General features: G+C 41.5%; 3 protein-coding genes and 1 long non-coding RNA gene across 5 annotated transcripts; 1 reads left to right on the top strand and 3 right to left on the bottom strand.

Moving 5' to 3' along the window:
* On the top strand, positions 1-19,226 carry LOC309497215 (uncharacterized protein). 2 transcript variants are annotated; one of them, XR_014205437.1, is made up of 3 exons: positions 1-1,154; positions 1,290-2,183; positions 18,941-19,226. XR_014205437.1 is itself a non-coding variant. In XM_082167467.1 (2 exons), the coding sequence occupies exon 2, from the start codon at positions 1,920-1,922 to the stop codon at positions 2,838-2,840; it is 921 nt and encodes a 306-aa protein (XP_082023593.1). In that variant the 5' UTR covers positions 1-1,154; positions 1,290-1,919; the 3' UTR covers positions 2,841-2,988. The 2 variants fall into 2 exon arrangements, 1 of the variants encoding a protein (XP_082023593.1); XM_082167467.1 differs by lacking the exon at positions 18,941-19,226 and having other exon boundaries at positions 1,290-2,988.
* On the bottom strand, positions 8,819-10,013 carry LOC309477132 (trace amine-associated receptor 13c-like; the record flags this gene model as incomplete). Its single annotated transcript, XM_082140284.1, has 1 exon — positions 8,819-10,013. Exon 1 carries the CDS (start codon positions 9,821-9,823, stop codon positions 8,819-8,821), a length of 1,005 nt encoding a protein of 334 aa, XP_081996410.1. The 5' UTR covers positions 9,824-10,013.
* LOC309480844 (uncharacterized protein) lies at positions 12,422-13,699 on the bottom strand. Its single transcript, XM_082145510.1, has 3 exons — positions 13,315-13,699; positions 12,781-13,051; positions 12,422-12,629 (listed from the first exon to the last, which is right to left on the bottom strand). The coding sequence occupies exons 1-3, from the start codon at positions 13,534-13,536 to the stop codon at positions 12,484-12,486; spliced, it is 639 nt and encodes a 212-aa protein (XP_082001636.1). The 5' UTR covers positions 13,537-13,699; the 3' UTR covers positions 12,422-12,483.
* Positions 19,061-24,670, bottom strand: LOC309497333. Its single transcript, XR_014205509.1, has 3 exons — positions 24,551-24,670; positions 19,158-19,343; positions 19,061-19,093 (listed from the first exon to the last, which is right to left on the bottom strand). It is a non-coding gene; the product is annotated as an uncharacterized lncRNA (long non-coding RNA).
* Positions 24,671-26,349: the final 1,679 nt, after the last annotated feature.

Genomic DNA, 26,349 nt, shown 5'->3' with positions numbered 1-26,349 from the left:
GGCGCTGCCAACAAAGCATCTAAAAGCTGTCACAAAGAACCGGCAAAAGTAATTATTATGAATATGTCAAATATAGCAAGGAGACATTTTAATTGTTTATTAATAAACACGTGTTTTCTGTGTCAACTGCAAAGATGAAGTTGACGATGCGTCGCGATCTTCTCAGAACGCGCCAGAGAGAAATGCACATTTCATAAGCAGAGAGCAGTCTGTTTTCCTTCGTTTTGAATTGTTCTGTTTAAAAGTAGACATTTCAAGCTTTCTATATATTTCTCAGGTCTGTGAGGCAAGTAGCCTTACGCTGAGTTTCGGTTCATTTATGAGACGAGTCCAGTTCTCGCCCGCGCCTCCGTGTCATGATTATCTATTTTCTATTTACTTCTTAGGCTATTTAAATCCAGATAAAACATTGATTAAAATTAAGATACAATTAATAAAAAAACGAAATTCACTTTAAAGAAAGGCTTTGTGCTTTCTGTTTGAGGTCTCTGTGAAATTTTTAAAGTCGCTTTCAGAGCAGTCATGTCCGTAATGGAGAACTGTCACGCCCGTAACATTGTTTGTTTTTTTCACATAAATGCGAACACGAAAAATAAAATAAAAATAATATGTTATGTTCTGTGGAGGCCGATCTTTATTCATCCGGTGGGTATATATCTTTTGGTTTGCACAGTGTAATTTATAGAATTACTAAAAAATATTTTGCCACCTAAAAGTTAAAGATTTTTTTGTATCACGTCACATGTGTATTTCCCTCATATTAAATATAAAACGCATGTGTAGACTGATATTTTTCTAATGTCTTGACTCCTTTCAGACGTTTCAAAATATTGGTATTAAATGCATTTTCTGACAATTTATATTTCACGTATTGACTGCAAATGTCACGTCCATAACACTGGAATCGCCCAAGTTTAACGAATTTATCCTCAACTAGTTTTTGTGGTGTAGGTCTACGTATTTATGTTAACTTAAATAAATCTAATAGTAATTTAAAGATGTGGTAGCCCTACATCTTACACATCGTGGAAACAAAATAAGAACGGAACTAAAATATGGTAGTATCGCGCTACAGCGCACATTCTATCAGCAGCAGTTCTGGCGCCTCAGTCGCAATACTGTAAAACTCGACGTTCACATCACATGTTAATGCAGTGGTAGAGTTACACTCACAGGACACTGTGCACTTATTCGCAATCACAAAAGTTCATTATTTGCTCGTGCTTTAAAGCTTTGCCGGGTAAACATTTCATTGGCATTCTGTTCTGACATGATGCACTTTTTCTAAGCGAACTGAAGTGCGCGCGCACTGTCAAACAGCGCCAAACTGGATTTTTGTTGGGTCAGACCCATCTGATATCGAAGGGGGGCTGATAACGCGAGATCAACATCGATCTAAATGGAAAAAAATAGCACCAAACAAGCCACTTTGAAATGTTGCTGTTTTCATGAATATAAAAGTTGGGTGACCCTCCCCCTAGACTAAAAAAAATTGGATGACCCTCCCCTCAACAAAGAATAAAAAGACATGACCCTCCCCTATTTTCCTCCGGTGGCCCCTTCCATAAATACCGAACGGTCCCTTACAACGAACATTTTCTACTTTTCCTCACTGAGAAGCACTACTGCTCAAACCTCATAGTTACAACGCGGACTGTTGAGCAGACGCGTCTCAAGCCTATTAGTGATCCAACGCTGCATACTCTTAAAGGTTACGTCCGTAGATCACGGCTGAACGCGTCTTCTCCACACTCACTTACAAACAAACATTTTTTTTCGCCTATCGTGCGTCTACTCTACACCCCTACCACAAAAAAAAAAAAAAAACTGATTATATCCGAGACTTCAGTCATAAATTAGTATTAATATTGATAGCATTACTGGTAGCTTCGTTGCTAACTCACTGTCCATCTGTTAAAATGGCGAATATATCAGATGTAAGTAGTCTACCTTTTGGTGCAGGTGAGGACACATTTGAGCTGCACGCACTGCAGTCTGAGCTGGAAGCTGTTGAGAAACAGATCCACGACCTTTTATTGAGACAGGCCGAGCTGAGAGACCGGTGTTTGGCTCTTGAAACATCATGCGCCGATGCACACAAATCAGTGTTTAACGTTACTAACCCGCTGACTCCGACCGCGTCTACTCCGTGCGTTCCTCAGCATCGGTCGCGATCAGCCATGGTCTCGTTCACTCCGGCTCCAACACACCACCACGAAGCCTGGGTGGTTCCGCAGCGGAAGACGCGAGTCAGGTTTAGACCAAGACTTTCTCCGACCCTCCCGGTTTTCGAGTTATCCACACAAAACCGCTTCTCCCCTCTTCGCGAAACAGAACGCGATGCTGTGATCATCGGCGATTCCATCGTTCGGCACGTACACGCTACGTTAGGTAAAAGTAAGGTGCACAGTCACTGCTTTCCTGGTGCTCGTGTTTCTGAAATCGCTGCTCGCGTTCCCGAGATCCTGAACGGTGACGAGCGCGTCGGAACTGTGGTCCTGCACGCGGGAGTGAACGACATCAGGCTGCGCCAGACGGAGGTTCTGAAGAAAGACTTCAGGAATCTGATCGATACGGTACGCAGCACATCGCCTGAAACAACGATCATTGTGTCAGGACCGCTTCCCACGTACCGACAAGGGAATGAAAAGTTCAGCAGATTATTTGCGCTAAATGAATGGTTAATGTCATGGTGCAATGAGCAGAAACTGCTCTTTGTAAATAATTGTAATCTGTTTTGGGAGCGTCCTAGGCTTTTCCGTGCTGATGGCTTACACCCAAGCAGATTCGGAGCGGATCTTCTGTCAGATAACATCTCCAAAATGTTAAATACCCTTTGACTAGTAACCAAAAGTCCAAATCATAGTCTCTGCTGCACCAATTTAACTGATATAAATACTAGTGTAGAACATTGCATAGAAACCGTGTCTATTCCTCGTTTAGTGAGATCAAATAATAAATCTACTGCAGGATCTAGGAAAAATCTAATGGTTATTAAAACAGAAAATGTTGCTATTAGTAAACAAAAACTATTTCTAAAGCTAGATCTTCTAAACATTAGATCACTCACACCTAAGGCAGTTATTGTATATGAAATAGTCACAGATAATAGCTTTGATGTACTTTGCCTTACTGAAACCTGGCATAAACCAAATGATTATTTCGGTATTAATGAGTCTACTCCTCCTGGATACTTTTATAAGCATGAGCCCCGTCTGATTGGTCGTGGCGGCGGTGTTGCAACCATCTATAGAGATATTCTCAATGTTACTCAGATAACGGGTTATAAGTTTATTTCATTTGAAGTACTTGTACTAAATGTTACGCTCTTAGATGTTAGAAAAACATCCCTATTATCTCTAGCCTTGGCTACCGTATATAGACTGCCAGGGCCTTACGCTGATTTCCTAAAAGAGTTTGCAGATTTTCTCTCAGACCTATTAGTCAATGTCGATAAAGCATTAATTGTTGGAGATTTTAACATACACGTAGATAATCCAAATGATGCGTTAGGGGCTGCGTTTACAGATTTATTAAATTAATTTGGGGTCAAGCAAAACGTCACCGGACCAACTCATCGTCTTAATCATACACTCGATTTAATTATATCACATGGAACCGATCCAACCGATATAGATATGTAACGTAAACGACTCTGGGTCAATGCGAATTAGCTCAAGAATATAGGGAATTTGGGAAATATTACTAATCATAACTCATAGTCATAATTCATAAATCGCATATACATTACTTTATCAATTTTCGGAAATACCTCGTTCTGTAACTGGTCTCGTCATCAGTCATTCGTCCAGCGAATAAATGTAAGACTATCACAGTTAAGAAGGAGTATCCCTGCTTACAAACTCCAAGAAAGTTTATCTTCTGGCCACGAACATCAAACTTTATGAGTTTATGAATTAAAAACTACTCAGGGTAGTCTATAATATCGAGCTTGTAGCTTAGATCTTTGATTTCATTGACTTATAAGGTGGGTTTTCAAACACAGAGACAGTTAAAGTATAAATGGATTTTAATAGATGTAAACTAGAGAGATTATATGAGCTACAAATATAAACGTACGTAAAAATGCAAACAATAAAACAAACAAACATTTAACCAAACAAGAACATACAACATCGCGTGGTCAGAATAAATGAAATGAAAGAAAGAAAGAAAGAAAGAAAGAAAGAAATAGAGAGAAGAGATAGAGGGTAACTTAATTCACAGACCTAAGAGCTCGACACCTGAAATCAGCTTTTAGAGAGAGATACTTGCAAGATTCTGTGCTCTTTCAGTGTGGTGCTGAAAAGGGGGCGCGCGTGTGCGCGTGTCCGGCTGGTTTGCGTCTAGCTTCGTCTTCTGGGTCGTTTCTTTTTCGTGGCGACAGCGAATTGGATCTTCTGATCTGAAGCGGGAAGAGGTTTCTTTGTTTGTGAAGAAACGCCTACTTTGACTGTCATGTGAGAGATCGAAAATAACATTCATATTTAGAAATATGGTATTTCCTGGAATAAATGCATATTATTGTACTTTGCAGTCAAGATTCGACTCCGACATGTTTTTCCCATTACATTGACACCTCGAATGACGTTTTTGCATGAAAGAAGTACAGGGTTACATAATTTCCTCATAATCACTAGCATCGTGATTTTGATTAACATAATAACGTTGCATAGATATCTCGTTGAATAGACATTATCTGGCCAATTATACACACATAAAAATACATATCAAAAACATTGCTATTGGGTCACATGTGTGGAAATGTCTGTTTCACAGTCCACGAGTGTTTGTGTGTGGAGTGGAATGTCTTTGAGGCTGGTCACGTGATTCAAAGGCATGTGGTTTTTACAGAGAGGGGGGATTTTAAACAACAAGGTTTCCTTCTGGCAATGTGTGACTTAATCTCTCTCTGGAGAGCCATAAAGTTGCAATATTGACAGTTCATGCAGACTTAGAGACGCCAGTGCGGGAGTGAAAAGACCCCTTGTCTGCTCAGACAATGAAGGATGTGTTTGCGGGATCAGGATTCACTAATTTGAAAAGCAGCTGACCGGATGTCATAGTCATTGTTGCTACAGATATCATTCCACAAAGTGATGATGTCACTGATCACTACATGGTAACTTGCATATTACGTACTGCTGTAATATGTCATGCGGCGTCACGTTATCAACCAGGCAGAACAATCCTCCCATCCACCATAGATAATTTCTCAAATTGCTTATCTAATCTGTCTCAGCTGCTGCCTGAACCCAAACAAACAGATGAACTAGAAGAACTAACTAGCACTATGAGCACCATTCTCTCTAGAACATTAGATGTGGTTGCACCTATTAAATTAAAAAAGGTCAGAGAGAAAAATAAAGCACCATGGTACAACAATACTACGCATGTTTTAAAGAGAGAAACCCGTATTTTAGAGCGTAAATGGAAACAAACTAATTTAGAGGTCTTTAGAATCGCGTGGAAAGACAGTATGTCACGTTATAAAAAGGCCCTAAAAGCGGCCAGGGCTGAGCACCTCCGCAAACTAATAGAAAACAACCAAAACAATCCATGGTTTTTATTTAACACCGTGGCTAGACTAACAAATAAACAGACGGCACCCGAACAAAATATCCCGTTACAGTTCAGTAGTAATGATTTCATGAACTTCTTCACTGAGAAAATAGAAAGCATCAGAACCACAATTGTAAACATTCAATCTTCAATTGCGCCTTATAATTCAGCTTCAATTATCACCCCGCAAGAACAATTACAGTGCTTTACAACTATAGAACAAAAAGAGTTAAATAAACTTATCACTTCATCTAAAACAACAACATGTTTATTAGATCCTATACCAACTAAACTACTGAAAGAAGTGTTACCTGTAGTGGAAGAGCCTCTCCTCAATATTATTAACTCGTCTTTAACTTTAGGTCATGTTCCAAGAACATTTAAACTGGCAGTTATAAAACCACTCATTAAGAAACCACAATTAGATCATAATAATCTAGCAAAATTATAGACCCATTTCAAATCTTCCATTTATGTCTAAAATATTAGAAAAAGTGGTGTCCGCTCAACTGGGCTCTTTCTTGCAACAAAATGATATCTATGAAAAGTTTCAGTCTGGATTCAGACCGCATCATAGCACTGAAACTGCGCTCGTTAAAATCACAAATGATTTACTTTTAGCTTCTGACCAAGGCTGTATCTCAATACTAGTTTTACTTGATCTTAAAGGGATAGTTCACTTTGAAATTAATTTTTGGTATGTTTTAGCTTACCTCAAGGGCATCCAAGATGTAGGTGTCTTTTTTTCCGCAGTAGTTTCAATTTTGATATTTTTAGGTCAAACCGTTCGTGTCTGTCAGTCATATAATGCAGGTCGATGGTCACTGTCTCAAAGAGCATGCACAGAGTCCAAATTAAAACAATTCCCCGTCGTCCAAATTAAACAATTCCCCATCGTATTCCTCCAGTTCCTCCAGCCATGTCAAAGTGATCTGATCTGACGTGTACGCAGACTGGTGCATAGATATATACACTAGATGTCGCCTTAAAGACATTCGTTCCAATGAACTGCCGTAGACAATGCGACATCTAGTGTGTATATATCTATGCACCAGTCTGCGTACACGTCAGATCAGATCACTTGGACATGGCTGCGTATAAGAGGTAAAAACGATATAAATACTGTTCGTTTTCTCACACAAACCGCTCGTTTCGTGTCTTAGGCCATCAATGTGTACTTACGATGGGGAATTGTTTAATTTGGACGACGGGGAATTGTTTTAATTTGGACTCTGTGCATGCTCTTTGAGACAGTGACCATCGACCTGCATTATATGACTGACAGACACGAACGGTTTGACCTAAAAATATCAAAATTGAAACTACTGCGGAAAAAAAGACACCTACATCTTGGATGCCCTTGAGGTAAGCTAAAACATACCAAAAATTAATTTCAAAGTGAACTATCCCTTTAATGCTGCGTTCGATACTATAGATCACACATTACTCTTAGATCGACTACAAAATTATACTGGTGTTCAAGGACAAGCATTAAGCTGGTTCAAATCATACCTATCTGACCGCTACCATTTTGTCTATTTAAATGGAGAAAAATCGATCATAACTCCAGTAAACTATGGAGTGCCGCAGGGATCTGTGTTAGGCCCTCTGTTATTCTCAATATATATGATGCCACTTGGAAATATTATAAGGAAACATGGAATTAGTTTCCATTGTTATGCTGATGACACTCAAATATATATTTCATCACGGCCGGATGAAAACGCTAAATTTTCCAAATTGACATAGTGTGTTAAAGATATAAAAGATTGGATGACGCGTAATTTTCTTTTATTAAATCCAGACAAGACAGAGGTAATACTTATCGGTTCAAAAAACCGCCCACAAAACCTCGCACAATACAACTTTAACATCATAGGATGTCCTGTTACTTTATCCTCTACAGTAAAAGACCTGGGTGTTATACTCGATTGCAACCTGTCTTTTGAAAATCATATTTCATATGTTACAAAAACAGCCTTTTTCCACCTTAGAAACATTGCTAAGCTACGTAATATGCTATCAGTTTCTGATGCAGAAAAGTTAGTTCATGCATTCATGACCTCGAGACTGGATTACTTTAATGCTTTATTAGCTGGTTGTCCTGCATCCTCAATAAACAAGCTACAGTTAGTCCAAAATGCCGCCGCTAGAGTTCTTACGAGATCAAGAAAATATGATCATATAACACCGATTTTATCATCACTGCATTGGTTACCTATAAAGTTCCGTATTAATTACAAGGTATTGCTACTGACTTATAAAGCCCTAAACGGCTTAGCTCCAGTCTATTTAACGGATCTTCTATCGCCCTATGATCCATCGCGCTCTTTAAGATCACTAAATTCAAGGCTTTTGGTCATACCTAGGATATCCAGAACCACCAAAGGAGGGAGAGCATTTTCACATTTGGCTCCAAAACTCTGGAATAGTCTTCCTGATACTGTTCGTTGCTCAGACTCGCTCTCCCAGTTTAAAACTAGATTAAAGTCGCATCTCTTCAGCCAGGCATTCATATAATCCTACAGTTCAAACTACAATCCGGCCTCTAGCTCATAAATGCCAGAGGAGAACTGGCCCCCGACTGAGCCTGGGTTCTCCCAAGGTTTTTTTTTTCTCCATTAGGTCACCTGATGGAGTTTTAGGACACCATTAGGTCACTTGATGGAGTTTTTCGGTTCCTTGCCACTGTTGCCTTTGGCTTGCTCAGTTGGGGATATTTTGGGGATATTTAATTAAATTTTATCAATCAATAAATTCCTCTTGAAACAAACTTTGTTGTATTATTTTAATTTAATTCTGTGAAGCTGCTTTGATGCAATCTGTATTGTGAAAAGCGCTATACAAATAAACTTGACTTGACTTGACTTGAAAGTGAGAGGACATCACTTTTTTTTTACCGAGTTTAGTTCTGTATGACTGTCCCCTTTTTTTGTCATAATGTTTTTGATAACACAGATGCAACATGACTGATGAAAGTGACTAAGCATAAAGCACATAATATCTACATTTACCATTTATTACAGTACATTGAGGATTTATGCTGCATGCTCAGTTTATTAAATGAGCTAATTTAATATAATTTATGAACATTGTGTCGATTTATTTCAATGTGTGTGGAAAGAAGTTTAATTGAACATCAAATGCAGAAAACATACTCTCTGAAATAAGCTACATAAGATAGTAGTGTAAATTCCAAATATAAATCCTACAAAGATAATCATATCCTTTATGAGTGAAAGCTTTACCAGTTTAATTACAATTGATGCTCTGTAAAAATATCGACCAGAGAGGATGATGGCTGAAATATTTTCAGAGTTAAGATGTGTTTAACTGTCTTTTTAAACCAGGGATAAAATAAAGCATAGATCAGTGGATTCAGACCTGAATTTGTGTACAAGACCCATGTCAAAACATTTATGGTTGTGGAAGAGTTTACTGATATAGAACAGATATAGTATGGTATAAAGCAAAGCATATAAACTATCACAATGATTCCTAATGTCAGAGCAGCTTTATTCTCAGATTTCCTCCTCAATGAACCTTCCGTTACACATTTACCACCCTTCATCAGAGAGTTTATAACTTTCACTTGCTGATGTACTACATAGAAAATCCTCAAATATAAAGTTATGATAAGGGTACATGGAAAAATAAAAGACACAAACAGATCGATAACTCCCCAAGCAAAATCTATCGTAAGAGAACACTCTCCATAACACATGTCTGTTCTGTGTGAAGTGTCAAAATATTCATTATTAATTATAAGGCTGGTGGTATAAGTTGAAAAACAACCCCAGCTCAGACAGATGCTCACTAAAGTTTTAGTCGTGGTTATTTTCTGTGGGTACTGTAAAGGGTGACACACAGCCACATAACGATCAACAGCAATTAAAACTAAATTAACGAGAGATCCTGGGAAAACCAATCCAAGGATTATCATAAACAGTTCACAGAAAGTGTCTCCAAAGTACCAACACGTCTCAATCTGCCTAGAGCCCTCTACGGGTATAACAAGTCCCATAAGCATGTCGGCCACAGCCAGAGAGAGAATAATCAGGTTTGTCGGAGTGTGAAGCTTCTTGAAGTGAGAGATGGAGATGATCACCAGCAGGTTTAGAAACACAGTCCATGCTGACAGCAATGATAAAAACACATACATGATATTGTATTCATATTTAGAGCGTTTTCCCTTGATACATGATGAGTTGATGGCAGGAAAGCAGTATTGAGTCTCATGATCCTCTGTCTCATAGGCCATGAGTGAGTCTCCTGCTGTTAGGAGTTTGTTCTGCTCTCTTTCTTGTCATATAATTTATACAGTGTCTGGATCAGACGGCCCACCCATCTTCTGCCCACTGATGATGTAACATTCAAATGTTTTTTTTGTTTGTTTGTTTGTTTTTTGTCTTTTGTTTTTTTTAACATTAGCTTTGAAATGCAATTAATTTCTTCAGCGGCTCCTGGAACTCGTCTGAGGGGTCCCTTGGTGTGGTTAAGATGATTTCTGTAAATTAGGAATGGGGTCCAGAAATAGAGGAGTTATGTCATCCATTGGAACTCAAGAATGCTTGAGCTGTCCATAACCCTCCCAGTTTACCCTGTAAAATATCTATTGCAATGTAATAGGTGGGCAATAACTGTCTAAAATGGTGAAAAAATATTTATACTGTACAGTGAAAAAGCTATTGAATTGAACATATGTGTAATAACAAGGTTTCAGTTCCCAATGACATTCATTATATGGACAAAAAAATTATACAAAAATACAATAAAAGTCAGTGGGAAGCGAAACTGTCTGGTTACCCACATTCTACAAAATATCTCTTACTGGTTTGGTAAGACATGAGTGCGAGGGCTTTTTCTGTCTAGTCTATTTCTTGGTTTTGTGATAGAGCCCCGACACTCCTGTATTGTCTTGTCTGTGGGCCTTGTAGGGACAAAATTATAACTATGCAACCATCTACTACAGTATTGCATCAGGCAGTGCATTGTAGTCTCCCTGAGGAAAAATTTGATTCATTTGTTGCTATAGGAGAGGAAGAATTTACTAAACTCGTTAAATCATCTAAATTGACAACATGTATGTTAGACCCTATACCGACTAAGCTACTGAAAGAGATGCTTCCAGAGGTCATAGATCCTCTTCTTAATATCATTAATTCATCTTTGTCTCTAGGATACATACCAAAAAACTTTAAGCTGGCCATGATTAAACTGCTTGTTAAAAAAGTGGGTGGTCAGAATGGGCGATGCCGACGCCGACACTGTGAACTCAAGTAAGTGTTAGGCGCATGACACTAAAATAAGAAAACAACAAAAGAACCAAAACACAAATGATATTATACTGAAAAACATTTATTTTTTCCTTCTTAGCCTGGATGAGGGTTTCACAAACACACACGCACGCAAACGCCATGGAGGGAAACTGAAAAACATGAATTTTCTTTAATGAAAAACATACTGAAAAATTTTATGTTTTACTGAAAAACATTCTTTTTTTTTTTCTTCTTAGCCTGGACAAGGGTTTCACAAGCTCGCTTTCGTTGTTTGGCCGCATGCCTCCTTCTGGCCAAAGCCTCCTCTTCTGCCTTGGTTCTTCTGGCTGCGGCAGCGCTTGAGGATGGCTGGCAGTCGAACACCCTCCGTCTCTCCATCTCCTTCAAGGCTGCTTGCTTTCTTAAAGCTTTGTCCTTACTTCCAGCCGACAGGATGTTTTGACATATCTTCTGATCCACTGGCCCATACTTTATGTTTTCTCTACTGAACATTTCTACTGCAGTTTTCTTTTGGGTCAGCATGGTGTGTTTCACAGTTTGGATGGCACTCAGAGTGCTGATGCTCATGCTGCCACTTTTTGAGTCAATGATTTCTGACATGTAACTGAAAGATGACTCAATCAGTGGCCCATGGAACACAGACAATGCTGTCTGTGCTGTTTTGGTGAGTGCTGGGTACCTTCCTGTATCAGAAACATCTGTCCACCAGCTGACAGCATCTTCTCCATCAGTGAATGTTGGCAGGCTCTGGTCCACACCATACTGGAGAATCTAAGGCAAGATAAGAACTATTTAATTATCCCACCAGGGACATTTAACCTCCACAGAAGAAGATATAGGGTTAAAAATTAAACAACAACAGTAAACATCAAAAGCATCCATACTCAAGACTCACAAACACATTACATACTAATAATAGGGACGTGCATTATTCAGCTAACCTCTTGCTGAACATCCACATCAGCAGGGAGAAACTTGCTTAGCATCTCCATCAGTTCTCTCAGCAGATGTCCAGTCTTGGAGTGCCCCCTTGCAATAGGGTCAACAGCAGACAGGCACTGCAGGGTCATGCTCTCCAGTGGCAGCTTTCTCTGCAGGTATTCCCCACAAGCAATGTATCCCTGGAGTACTTGGTCCAGGAAGGGCTTCAGCATCTGTATAAATATCAACAATAACACACTGGTATAGTAGTGCTCCTTTACCATTGGCAAATGTTTTTTGTCCAAAAGTTGGGTAACTATTTTTAAACCACTCACATGGTGTTTTGGATGCTCCCGTCTGAATCTATCTGCCACACGACCCACATACAGATCTCTTGCAGGCAGCAGTTTGTCTCCCTTGAGTTCGAGACCTGCCAGGGTCCTGGGGATTGGTGGCAGGTGTTCTGGCTTCACAAAGCATGCAAGAAAGTTGGTGAAAACCTGCAGCTGCTTGTCATGCAACTTGTGCACAAGAGTGTCACGACCCTGAGGAAGTAGTTATATTGTGCAAGTGAGAGATGGACATGAATTTCCACCATACAAGCACAGTAAGACACAACCAGTTACACTGGTAACATAAAATAAAAGATGTTAAAATACCCCTGGGGTAGCATTTAAAACTATCCAAAATGTATGATAGAACATAGTTGTGAAACACTATTTCAATATACCTGGAACACCATAACATATTCTTTCAGAAGAGCAAGGACGCCTATGTAGACACTGAGATGGAGCTCTGTTTTGGTGTCTTCATGCCACAGTTTCTTAACCAACCGCTGCTTTCTGTCTCTGCCCTGCTGTGTCATTCCTGGAAGAGAATATATCAAAGCTCTAATTTGTTGATTTACCAAAGCAAATGTCAGATAGTGACCATGCAGGCCAATGTTGACACACCATAGATATTCCCATAATTTGGCCACATTACCCAGCCAATCTACAACTGCAATGTGTTGATTTACCTTTCCCACTGAGGTCCTTATGAAAAGTCTGAATGCGTCTCTGGGCCTTTTCATTCACATGATGAGCATCATAGAGTTTTTCCAAAGGTTCTTTGTACAGAGCCTTGTCTTCCGCATTCATGAACCCAAAGAATAGGACCTTATAAGCAGGAAGCATGGTTTGAGTGCTGAGTCCAACATCATAAGACGACAGCCAACGGTGTGGGATGAATCTCTTTGGAGTTGAACCGGGAATGCTCATGTAATCACAGATCTCTTGGAGATAAGCCCGCTGACAAATAGAAAGAACACACACACATATATATATATATATATATATATATACATAAAACAATAATAAGGCCATCAAATGGCATTCAAATTCTGTCAAAAATGTCCTTGGGAAAGAGAATGAAACCCAAATTGCTTCTAATGAGCAGGATACCCGCATGGCAGCTGCTGCCATTGGCGAAATGGGTGAATAAGAGGCCATTCAGTGCTGTCAAGGTGGAAAAGAGCTATATACAAGTGCTCTACACTCCTGTATGAATTTACCTGGTCAGAAGCCCACTTGTGATCAGTATGAAGGTCACTGAAGAGCTGTTCTAGATGACCGTTGAAAGCACTGGAAAATCTCTTTGACGCATTATGCATGTGATGGCATGAGTCCCCGTCGATATCTAGAAGCTCTGAGCAGTGGTTGTGTCGAACTCTAGTTTCCAGGCCAGACTTGCTGCCTCGCATCACTGCGCAGGAATCCATCATCATGCTCACCATGTTGGACCACGGAATATCATTGTCTGTGAAGAATTTGTCCAGGGCATTCTCCAGGGTTGCTGTAGTTACCTTAAGTACTTCAAACGACCCAAGGTGCTCCACATCAACAGCCTTCCTCTCTGGGTTATAATAGCTCACCAAAATGGAGAGCACCTGTATAAATGAGAAGACCATTGAGAATGTTGACTGTTTTTTAAATCACATCCCCTTAATCGAGGTTAACCGAATATCAGGACAGCAGATAAAGCGAACCTATGTGGGCAGACATGCTTTATATAAAGTAAATATTGTGCCAAATGTTCATGTTATTTCTCCAAATGAAAGCACTGTGTAAGCTTGATGGGATATACATGGCTGGTGTTCTCCTGTAATTGCTTTAGGTGTCAAAGCATTGTATAAATCCTAGGAATTACTATTCTATTAATACCATTACTGCATTACCTTTTTGTCACTACTTGAGGTAGCCTCATCAAGATTGATGGAGAATGGTAACTTTTTGATGTTGCTGATGATGCGGTCGGAGAATGTCTTCCCCATGCCGTGAACCATTTTATATTTCGCTGCTGTTCGCAACAACTTCATGCGGCTCAGAGCCACTTTGTCCTGGGCCAGCGTCTGCGCAAGGTTGACAATGACGGGGGCCATTGTGAATGGCAGTGAGTGCTCTGCCAAAGTGCCCAGAACCATTGCCTGATAGTAAAGCAAATTAAAATCATTAAAATGCAACCTTGCAAATTATCCCTATATAGATCTACTATGATGAAATTGTCAAGTCAAGTCAAGTCATCTTCATTTATATAGCGCTTTTAACAATGTAGATTGTTTCAAAGCAGCTTTACAGAGATAAACGTATAATTTATGGTAACAGAGATTGTTTTGGCTTTATATCGGTTCTTTAGTAAAGTTATTTTCCAGCTAAGGTTAGTTATGATTGATTCGCTTCCGTCGCAACAATCATTTGTTATTAAATTAGGGGCCGCTAAGACGACACAATTCTCTCTACATAGACTTTAAACGCGAACCTGTGAGAAACGCTGATGGCATTCACATGCGCATTTAGAATTGGTTCTATAGTTATGTGCGTTTGAATATATGTACGCAGGTTTGTAATTCAAAAATTGTCTGCCTGTATTGTATGGCTGATATACAATATACAGTATATATCAAAATACATTTCTGTTCAGTAATTATCAATGCATTTTATTTGCAGTGCTCTTTACACTGAATAAAACAATCTCAAAGTGCTAGTGTTCAAAATATAATTCAACCAACAATTCATTTAATTTTCTGTATAAATACTTGGTACTAAACCTCTGCATTCGCAACACGCTGAAACATGGACACAGGTAATTTCCCTCTCTCCCTCTCTCGCAATGCTTCTGGTCCATGGGTCTCATGAACAGCATTATCAGGGGGACTACAAATGCTCCTGGTTGTCAAAATTGTCAACACTTTTTCTCTGTGTTTGGATGTGGCACAGTGGGATATTAGGGCATGCACCCCCTTCTTTGCATAGTTTATTTCTTTTGTACATAAGGTACATCTGGCATGTCCTGCTTTATCTATTTTTCTGAAATACAATGACAGAGGCACTGTATGCTCAACACTCTGCACTTCCTGCCTCACTTCCACCTTGAGCCATGCCCAGCTCCACTTGCACCTCCCTGCTGAGTCTAGTTGTGCTACATACAATGAGTCCTCCTCATTCAGCTCCTTCATTCTAAAATGGAAAATGAACACAGGATAAGTTAGCCAATCTCATCGAACCAAGGACTGATTGGTGTTTTCAAGATATAAGGCTACTCTAATTCTGAGCTGCCCTGGGTGGGATTTAACATGAATATTCATTACAAGGCTGTAGCACACAATGCAATGCAAAGATTTCAAATGACAGCTTTGGATGCAAAATATAGCCCTTTATTATACAGAAATTTGCTGTCTGCGATTTGGTGCATTGGCCTTGCATGTTCACCAGATTATAAATAGACATTGTTTACAAGTAATGCGGCGCATCCAATGCAACAAGACGTCAAACTGCTTTATGTTACACTGAATTACTCTCGCATCAGCTGTTGTCTAAACAGTTACAGTACCCACATCAACACATCAAAAACGCTTTAAAAGTAGGGCTACGCTTCCAGCTGACTTGAATGACTGCTGCGCACACGACAACCTCCATAACGTGTCGTTAATCAGGGTAGCTCAGAATTGGAGTAGTAGCCAGAACTCAGGGCAGAGCACCTGGCTTAAGTTAGAGGCTAACGTTAATGATAAGGTTACAACCTAAGTTGGCTATCTGAAATACTATATACTAGGGCTGCACGATATTGGGAAAAAATGACATTGCGATATTTTATTTTTCTGTGATATATATTGCGATATGAAATGAAATCTAATCTAATTTTTTCTTACAAACAAATATGGGGTAAGCACACTTACATTCTCATTTTAAATGATTTAAACATCAGAGTATTATTTAAATTAGAGTAAAAGTTTGTTTGTAACTTAAGGATAAGGTTTGAATTGTTAACATTAGTTAATGTATCTAATAACTAACATGAACTTACCATGAGCAATACTTTTGTTACTGTATTTATTAATCTTTGTTTATCTTAGTTTATAAAAATACAGCTGTTCATTGTTTGGTAATGTTACTTCACAGTGCATTAACTATGTTAACATACTGTACAACTTTTGATTTCAATAAGGCTATAGCCTGTTGAAATGAACAATGTTGAAGAAGTGCAGTTTACTAATAGTAAATAGTAAATAGAACATTATTGTAAAGTGTTACAGATTTAGACGTCTCGTGAGTTCAGTGTTGGACAGGTCAGTTGTTTAAACCAGAATTAAATTTAATCGGTTCAAAGGAATCATCAGTTCGCGAATCGGACATGTAGTCTACAGCACGCGTTGTGTAATTATCTCAGCAGAAGGATATCGCAAAAGATGTGTCAACACAGAAAACATTTCATCACTGGATAGTTTTTTTTTCGACACCATCGTGTCAATTGATTTTGATTAATATGCGCGAGAGGGAGAGAGAGAGCAAGACAGCGCTCGTGTTGTTTGAAGACGGTGAAGGTGAGCGCGCGCGCGGCCGGGGCTTTCTCGCTCTCGCTCTGCTTGTTCTTATATGCGCCCTGTTAAACTGACAGGACTTAAAAACACATGCAAATGATAAACTTTCACTCTATGATGGTTATTAATCCGCGAATCACATGCGTCAAGGGCCAGGGAGCAGCTTGCCCGTACGGTTAATGAATCACGGATTAACTATACTCGTGGATTCGCACATCACGATATTGATGCTTAAACGACACATCGTGCAGCCCTACTATATACTTACGTAACAAGCTAAATGGTTAACTTTAGTTAGCAAGACGGTCAGACAATGCAGGAATTAACATTACAACTAGCTAATAATGTTAGATGGCTAGAAAATGTGCTATCTTGCTAACGGAAATTCCAGCATTGGAGCCGCTTGTATTGCATTGCTTGCTATTAAGCATTTTGCTCGAAGCATAGGCTAACTGTATGAAAAAAAAAACAACGCTAGCTGACGCTATTTGACTTAAGCAAACAAATATCTGTTGTTTAGCTCCAAAAAGACTGACTTACCTTGAATTCAATTTCCATCAGAGTTTCCACATTAGGTCAGGTGTCTCTTGACAGGCGCGAACACAGATGGCAGTGTGTTTCAAGATCCTGAAGCAAGCGCTGAGATTCCGATCGGTCCAGAAAAAAATGTCATTTATAAGAATTGTCCAATAATGGCCTACATGGCACGCAACCCCCCCCCCCCCGGAAAAAAAACTCTCCGGTTCTACAAGATTCACGTGAATGACCCAATTGACAATGAAAACGGCGATTGTCGCCGAAAAGCGACAAGTTTGCAGGTATGCTTAGTGCTGCATTTGATACTATTGACCATGACATTCTTTTAAATAGACTCGAACATTATGTTGGCATTAGTGGAATTGCATTAGCATGGTTTAAATCATACTTATCTGACCGTTATCAGTTTGTAGCAGTAAATTAAGAGATGTCTTATCGATCACAAGTTCAGTATGGCGTACCTCAAGGCTCAGTACTAGGTCCGTTGCTGTTCACTCTGTACATGCTACCATTAGGAGATATCATTAGGAAACATGGAATTAGCTTCCACTGTTATGCTGACAATACTCGGCTCTATATTTCTTCAAAACCTAACGAAACTTACCAATTCACAAAACTAACGGAATGCATAGCTGATATAAAAAATTGGATGACTCGTAATTTGCTACTTCTAAATTCTGAAAAAACTGAGATTCTAATTATTGGACAAAAAACTTCCTCACGTAATAACCTAGAATACTGTCTAACACTTGATGGCTGCTCTGTCAAGTCTTCGTCGTCGGTTAGGAACCTGGGTGTGCTCTTTGATACAAATCTTTCATTTGAAAGTCACGTGTCTAGTATCTGTAAAACCACATTTTTCCATCTTAAAAATATATCTAAATTATGCCATATGTTCTCATTGACAAATGCGGAACAATTAGTTAATGCGTTCATGACCTCAAGGCTAGATTATTGTAATGCGCTACTGGGTGGTTGCCCTACACGCTTAATAAAACAAACTACAGCTGGTCCAAAACGCAGCAGCTCGAGTTCTTACCAGAACCAGGAAGTATGACCACATTAGCCCGGTTCTGTCAACACTGCACTGGCTCCCTATTAAACATTGTATACATTTTAAAATATTGCTGATTACTTACAAAGCACTAAATGGTTTAGCTCCGCAGTACTTTAGTGAGCTCTTAACGCATTATAGTCCTTCATAGAGATGCGCAGATGGGCTATTATTTCATCCGCAACCGCATCACAAAACTCATCATCCGTCCGCCATCCATCCGCACCAACGTTTTTTTACCAATTTTCAAAACCGCACCCGCCCGCCATCCGCTGAATGTAAACATATATTTTTCATTTGATTGGTTCATTTGATTGGTTCAACCGCCCACCACCCGCCTGAATTTATTTAAAATATTAATTTTCGTCACGTCATCTGCCCGAGTCCGCGGCTGTAACCGCCAACAGCGCATCTCTAGTCCTTCACGTCTATTGCAATCTCAAAATTCTGGCCAGTTGATAATACCTAGAATATCAAAATCGACTACTGGTGGTAGATCCTTCTCCTATTTAGCACCAAAACTTTGGAACAGTCTTCCTACCATTGTCCGGGAAGCAGACACACTCTGTCAGTTCAAAGCTAGACTAAAGACACATCTCTTTGACCTAGCATTCACATAATACATTATAGACTTCTATAATTTAATGTTAGGCTGCATAGATTAGGTCAGCCGGAACCGGGAACACTTCCCATAAATCCTGATGTACTCGTTATGTCACAGGCCGGGGCGAGCGCCAGCGGGCCGTCCACCCCTAGCTTGCGCACCGCCCCTGAGGAGCAGACCGTGGACACGAAGGAGGCAGACACAGAATTAAAATTAAATGTTCTTTATTAAATAATAAAAAGTCTCTTCAGCATTCTCTTTTTCGGGGAGCAGGTTCTTCACTGGACTCAGACAGAGAATGGAGGGTACGTATCACTCACAGCTTTAGCAGGCGCTTCACTGGACTCAGACAGAGAATGGAGGGTACGTATCACTCACAGCTTTAGCAGGCTCTTCCCTAGCCTCAGACAGATAATGGGGGTACGTATAACTCACAGCTTTAGCAGGCTCTTCAAGCTTCAGCAGGCTCTTCGCTGGACTCAGACAGATAATGGAAGGTACGTATAACTCACAGCTTCAGCAGGCTCTTCACTGGATTCCAGTGGCGGTTCTAGACCACAGTAACTGGGGGGGCCAGGCAGGGGCCACTTGTGCTTTTAGGGGGCACACCTTTAACATTCATCTTAACCTATTTTCAGTATTATTTCAAGTCATTTTTCACCATGTCATGCATGACTGCAATCTCTAGAAAAAGCTAATAAATTATATTAGCTAAGCTTGTAACAATCGGCCTAATCGGTAGCGTTACAAGAATAAAAATGGGGTCAGATTAAACTGTGTGAGTTTGTTAAGTGTTTTAAAAGATGAGACCACAACAGAAATAAAGTGAATAAATGACGTGTATTTACAATCTCTTCCGGGAACTTAAAACAACACAATACTACAAAGAAGCCTTAGGCTGTTAAAAGCATAGTCCATTGGTTCCATTGGTTACAGCATACCCAAGTGACAGAACCAGGGCATACATTGGGTATGGATTTGATGGGACCCTTCCCCAGCAGTAAGAAACAGCACACATACCTCCTAGTGATTGTAGATTACTACACCAAATGGGTAGAGATGTTCCCCCTTAGGGATAGCAAGACGCAGAAGATTGTTAAAATTCTAAGGGAAGAAGTTTTTACTCGTTGGGGGGTTCCCAAATACCTGATATCAGACAGTGGAGCACAATTCACCTCCCACATACTGGCTGAGTTATGCAAGACCTGGGGAAGTATCCAAAAACTCACCACCAGTTATCACCCTCAGACAAACCTGACAGAGAGGATAAACCGGACATTAAAAACAATGATTGCATCATATGTGGGACAATACCATCAGGCCTGGGACCAGTGGTTACCTGAGTTAAGATTTGCTATTAATACTGCACACCAAGAAACCACCGGTAGAACACCGGCAGAGTTGATGCTGGGCAGACAGCTTCTCGGACCGCTGGAGAGGTTAATCCTCAAACCCCCACACCAGACCAAACCTCGTACAATCTACTGGAATGCCAAAACATCATTGCAGAGGAAGTAAAGCAAAGAGTGGGTGTGCAGCAAGCCAGACAAGCTAGATATTACAATTCCCGTCGGAAAGATACGCAATTTCAGCCGGGCGATCTAGTCTGGATAAAAACTCATCCTCTCTCTTCTGCCTCTAATAAATTCTCTGCTAAGCTAGCCCAAGTGGGAGGGACCAGCTGAAATAATGGAAAAAATGGGGCCAATAAATTGGGTGGGGGGGGGAATCTATGTAGCGTGGCCACATAAGGGGAAGTATATTTATAGTAGATCGACTAATAAGAGTGTTTGGTTGATCATTTTGTTTTATATGCTTTCTCCTGTATCTGTATTTCTCCCTAATGTGTTTGTGTTGTTGGGCTGCATCTCCCGTCTCGCGAGATGCGTTCCGGGCGAGACGGGGTGTCACGTGATTACACGTCACCCAAACAGGAACTGAGAGGGTGTTTTTAAATATATAGGACCGGCATACCGGCAATCGGGAGCGCACTCATTCATTTACAATACGGACACAATCGTAGTGGATTACCGGCCTTTTTTGCCTGGCTGTTTTTGGAGCGTGGACTGCCGATCCTTTGTGGAGTATATCCTTTCATTGGAGTGTGGATTACTTATCCGGGGGACTTTAAACAGCTGGAGACACCACAGATTCTGCTCACGGATTTACCATCCTTGCCGGTGAGGCTGATCTGACTTTGCAAATAGTACACGCTGTACTGAGAGACTTATATACACACACACACACACACACACAAACGAACCTTTATTCACGAGTGTGCAATTGTTTACTGGGTTTATACTGTTGTCTTATAAATACACTTTGGGCTTTTTTGCTATTCTATTTGTCTTATTTTGTGTTTAAAACTCCTCCATTCTTTTTGATTTATTCCAACGGGACGACTGTTCTCCTTTTATAGTGTAAACTCCACTTAGTTCTTAGGGGAGTGTTACAAGCTAATAAAACAATTTCAATTCAAATGAATGTTTCATTATGTTTAATTGTAGTGTGATATAATGATCAATAATAACACATTTTTAGCATCTAAGCACATCTAGGCACTTTTTTACACCTGGGGTGGGCGATATGGCAATAATATCATATCACAATTTTTTTTTTTTTTTCAGGAAAATCACGATTTTATCACGATTCATTTTTCATGTTGGTTTTACTATTTTGCATGTGACTGAGCATTACAGCCAAACTAATGTCCCTATTTTAAAAGCAAAGCCTTATAGGTAACAAAATATAGGTAACAAAATATAAAATAAAAAAGAATGGCAGACATTTAGGCCAAAGTGGCGAAGATAAAAATCTTTGTCACTATTTTCTTTGTTATTAAAAATTAAGAACAGAGATACATATTACACATACACAACTTAATATACAAATTAAATAAACAGTGCTTTATTTTTTCAGCTATAGGTGTATTTAACAGTAGAATTGAAGAAAGTAATTAAATGAACAAATATGAAAATAAAACACAACAGACTTAAAGTTCTCAGTCAAGAGCATGATTTCCTCTGTGTGTTTTGTTGTTTTATTAACAACAAAAATAAGTTTCTTTCTTCTGTTGAAAATAAACGTTATTTGAAAGAATGTGAGTAACCAAACAGTTGATGTACCCCTGTGACTTCCATAGTATATTTTTTTCCTACTATGTATGGAAGTCAATGGGGACCAGCAACTTGTTCTTTGGGGACCAGCAACTTGTTCAACAGTTCTTGTCTGTCAGTCATATAATGCAGGTCTGTGGTCACCACCTCAAAGAGCAAGCACAGAGTCCAAATTAAAACAATTCCTCATCGTCCAAATTATTGTCCAAATTGTTTAATTTGGACGATGGAGAATTGTTTTAATTTGGACTCTGTGCTTGCTCTTTGAGGTGGTGACCACAGACCTGCATTATATGACTGACAGACAAGAACGGTTTGACCTAAAAATATCAAAATTTTAACTACTGCGGAAAAAAAGACACTTACATCTTGGATGCCCTTGAGGTAAGCTAAAACATACCAAAACTCACAGCTTCAGCAGGCTCTTCACTGGACTCAGACAGAGAATGGAGGTGTCACAGTGTCTGGGTTGTGTTCTTTGGGTCACCACTAGATGTCCTCCTTCCCCACGGTGTCTGTCACATTCGAACTACATTCCCCATGATCCTTGTCTCTTCATTGCACTCAGCTGTCTCTTGTCACTCATTATTACACTTGTCACTCCATTATTACACCAATTCCCCATTAGCCATGTCATTTACCTGTGTATTTATACCCTGTCTGCTTTAGTATGTGTTATGGAGTCCTTGTTGTATGTCACTGCACTTTTGAAGTCTGTTTTCCTTGCCTGTTCTTGTATTAGTTCTCGTGTTTGGATTGGAATATATGGAGTGCTTTTGACCCCCTGCTTGGATGACATTTAATAAACTACTGCTATTGGATCCTCCTGTTCCCCGTGTGTGTTTGTGACAGAAGGACTCCGTCACAAACAGGATCCAGCGGTATGTTTCTCAATATCTCTTCCCCAACCACCGAGCGGGAGAGAAGACAGTTTTTTGAGGGGACCCGGTTGGTCAAGTTTCGCGGGACCCGTGGAGGCCGCAGTGGAGGAGGTGGTCGAGAGGAATCCCGACACCATTTTCCACTCTGGCCCCTCTTCGACCCTGGGCTGGTGATGTCCAGCCCAGAACTCCATCTGCCGCTGATTTCGCCCAGCCCAGAGCCTGCACATCGCCATCGGAGGAGGAGAAGGAAGACCTCCTCCGTGACTGTTCCGGTGGTCCCGAATCCAATGGTCCCAGTTCCAGTGGTCCCTGTTCCGGTGGTCCCTGTTCCGGTGGTCCCAGTTCCGGTGGTCCCAGTTCCGGTGGTCCCGAGTCCGGTGGTCCCAGTTCCGGTGGTCCCAGTTCCGGTGGTCCGGAGACGGAGGAGGAAGAGAAAGGCCCCCTCAATGACCTGTCCGGTGGCTCCTAACCCGGAGGCCATCCCGGAGGTGACGGCCATCCCTGACGCGTCGCCCTGGTACCCTGCCCTGCCGGTCTCGCCCGAGCTGCTCGCTCTGCCAGCCCCGCCCAAGCTGCTCGCCCTACCGGGCCCACCCGAGCTGCTCGCCCTGCCAGCCCCGCCCAAGCTGCTCGCCCTACCGGCCCCGCCCAAGCTGCTCGCCCTGCCGGCGCCACCCCAGCGACCCGTCACGTCTGCCGATCCAGAGACTGTTCACGTCACGTCTGCCGATTCAGAGACTGTTCACGTCACGTCTGCCGATCCAGAGACTGTTCACGTCACGTCTGCCGAGCCTGTGTCTTCGGACAAGATGGCCGCCACTGAGCCGGTGGTGTCTGTTCCAGTTCCTGAGCCGGTGGTGTCTGTTCCAGTTCCTGAGCCGGTGGTGTCTGTTCCAGTGCCTGAGCCGGTGTCTGTTCCAGTGCCTGAGCCGGTGTCTGTTCCAGTGCCGTGGCCGCCCGAGGGGTCGTCTCCGCGGTGGCCGCCCGATGTACTGTTTCCTCTGCCCTGGCCGCCCGAGGGAAAGTCTCCGCCCTGGCCGCCCGAGGGAAAGTCTCCGCCCTGGCCGCCAGATGGACTGTTCGCTCTGCCCTGGTCGCCCGAGGGAAAGTCTCCGCCCTGGCCGCCCGATGAACTGGCCGCTCCGCCCTGGCCGCCCGATGAACTGTCGTCTCCGCCCTGGCTGCCAGATGGATTGTCACTCCCTGTCCCCGTTTCCCTCCATGGACCTGGCCCCCCATCCCTCCCCCTGATCCTCCACCAGTCCACCTCCCGCATTAACTTTTGTTTTGTCTGTCACGTCTTGGAGCGTCTGGTAGCCGCTCCGTAGAGGGGGGGTTATGTCACAGTGTCTGGGTTGTGATCTTTGGGTCACCACTAGATGTCCTCCTTCCCCACGGTGTCTGTCACATTCGAACTACATTCCCCATGATCCTTGTCTCTTCATTGCACTCAGCTGTCCCTTGTCACTCATTATTACACTCAGCCAATTCCCCATTAGCATTGTCATTTACCTGTGTATTTATACCCTGTCTGCTTTAGTATGTGTTACGGAGTCTTTGTTGTATGTCACTGCACTTTTGAAGTCTGTTTTCCTTGCCTGTTCTTGTATTAGTTCTCGTGTTTGGATTGGAATATATGGATTTTGACCCCCTGCTTGGATGACATTTAATAAACTACTGCTATTGGATCCTCCTGTTCCCCGTGTGTGTTCGTGACAGGAGGGTACGTATAACTCACAGCTTCAGCAGGCTCTTCAAGCTTCAGCAGGCTCTTCAAGCTTCAGCAGGCTCTTCACTGGACTCAGACAGAGAATGGAGGGTACGCATAACTCACAGCTTCAGCAGGCTCTTCAAGCTTCAGCAGGCTCTTCAAGCTTCAGCAGGCTCTTCACTGGACTCAGACAGAGAAATGGAGGGTACGCATAACTCATAGCTTCAGCAGGCTCTTCAAGCTTCAGCAGGCTCTTCAAGCTTTAGCAGGCTCTTCCAGCTTTAGCAGGTTCTTCAAGCTGCAGCAGGCTCTTCACTGGGCTCAGGCGGGGAGAGGAATAAACAGCTGTGACTGCGAGTGAACAGCAGGACACAATTCCCACACTCGTATATTCACCAACACACTGTAAGGTTTCACTCGTGCTCATTTCCACAATAAAACTGCAATTCAATAGACTCACGGTGCAACCAAGGCTTACATCCGCAATCCAGCCGAAGTCTTTTCTTTCTCTCTCTCTCTCTCTCGCTCGCTCACTCGCTCCCTCCCGCGGCCTCCCTCCGCGGCTCCCGCCTCCGCCTCGGCCTCAGCCTTTCTCTCCCTCACCTGCTGCGTGCCTCACGTCCTTCTTGCTCTGTAGATTCTCAAATCTCTGCTTTTATATCCCCTCTGGAAATGCGCGTCCTAATCGCCACCATAATCAACTCCGATTTGATGCAGCTGCCGCTAATTTCCCCGTCTACCTTTCTGGTCGGCCATGACAGTGAACCGGAACCGGCCTGGTGTTACCCCGGAAGTGCTCCGCAAGGGAATCATGCGCTGATTTTTAGTTCCGCCTTCGTCACCCGGTGACAGTTACATCATGAGAAGAATGGCATCTACGCTAATTTTAGTGTCTGTGTTTATCCCGAGGTTTTCCCGCAGCCTGCCGGATCCAGGCCGTATCCAGATCTGACGAAGGACCTTCGCCTGGACCCGATGACAACGCAGTGCTGAAGTGCCAACTAGTCTCTCCCTATGGAGGATCCCTTTACCACTCTACAGATAAGGCGTTGTCAGGAAAATTCGTTTCGCGTACCTACCCCGAAGTGACAAAATAAAATAAAATTCTGTATCAAAACTTATAAGGAAAGACCAGTACTTTGTTTAGGCTTGGTTTGTAGGGAATTACAAACCTGCGCACATATATTCAAACGCACATAACTATAGAACCAATTCTTAATGCGCATGTGAACGCCATCAGCGTTTCTCACAGGTTTGCGTTTAAAGTCTGTGTAGAGAGAATGGTGTCGTCATAGCGGCCCCTAATTTAATAACAAATGATCGTTGCGACGGAAGCGAATCAATCAAAACTAACTTTAGCTGGAAAATAACTTTATTAAAGAACCGCTATAAAGCCAAAACAATCTCTGTTACCTTAAATTATACGCTTATCTCTGTAAAGCTGCTTTGAAACTATCTACATTGTTAAAAGCGCTATATAAATGAAGATGACTTGACTTGACTTGACTTTAATCTTCTTTAAGTGCAAAGGAGCAACTGTGTCTAAAGTGCTGGAAAAGAGAGAGTTAAAAGTTTCTGTTGCAATGTCAAGTTCTTCTAAGCTATCCGGGATGCTGAGATGATGAAACTGATTAGGAAGATTATTAATAAAGCAATCTTTAGTGGCAGAAGTGATAGGTCTAACATATTTGTAACACGGAGTCGGCTTTGCAGCCTTGGCTAAATGAAGTTTACACGAGACTAGATAATGATCTGAGATGTCATCGCTCTGCTGCAGAATTTCAACGGCATCAACATTTATTCTGTGTGATAATATTAGATCCAGA

The sequence above is a fragment of the Leuciscus leuciscus genome (assembly GCF_965113295.1).
Source record: "Leuciscus leuciscus genome assembly, chromosome: 1".
Classification (NCBI taxonomy): domain Eukaryota; kingdom Metazoa; phylum Chordata; class Actinopteri; order Cypriniformes; family Leuciscidae; genus Leuciscus; species Leuciscus leuciscus.
The sequence above is the reverse complement of the archived record's forward strand: the minus strand, read 5'-3'. Positions and strand labels throughout refer to the sequence as shown.

Bases quoted from the DNA above. Each gene is read 5' to 3' on its own strand.
- LOC309497215 (XM_082167467.1), top strand. From the start codon at position 1,920: ATGGCGAATATATCAGATGTAAGTAGTCTACCTTTTGGTGCAGGTGAG.
- LOC309480844 (XM_082145510.1), bottom strand. From the start codon at position 13,536: ATGGTGAGCATGATGATGGATTCCTGCGCAGTGATGCGAGGCAGCAAG. The intron at 13,052-13,314 runs GTAAATTCATAC...TCTATTTGTCAG, and splicing joins ACAAGTGGGCTTCTGACCAG to CGGGCTTATCTCCAAGAGAT. The intron at 12,630-12,780 runs GTAAATCAACAC...ATTCTCTTCCAG, and splicing joins TAAGGACCTCAGTGGGAAAG to GAATGACACAGCAGGGCAGA.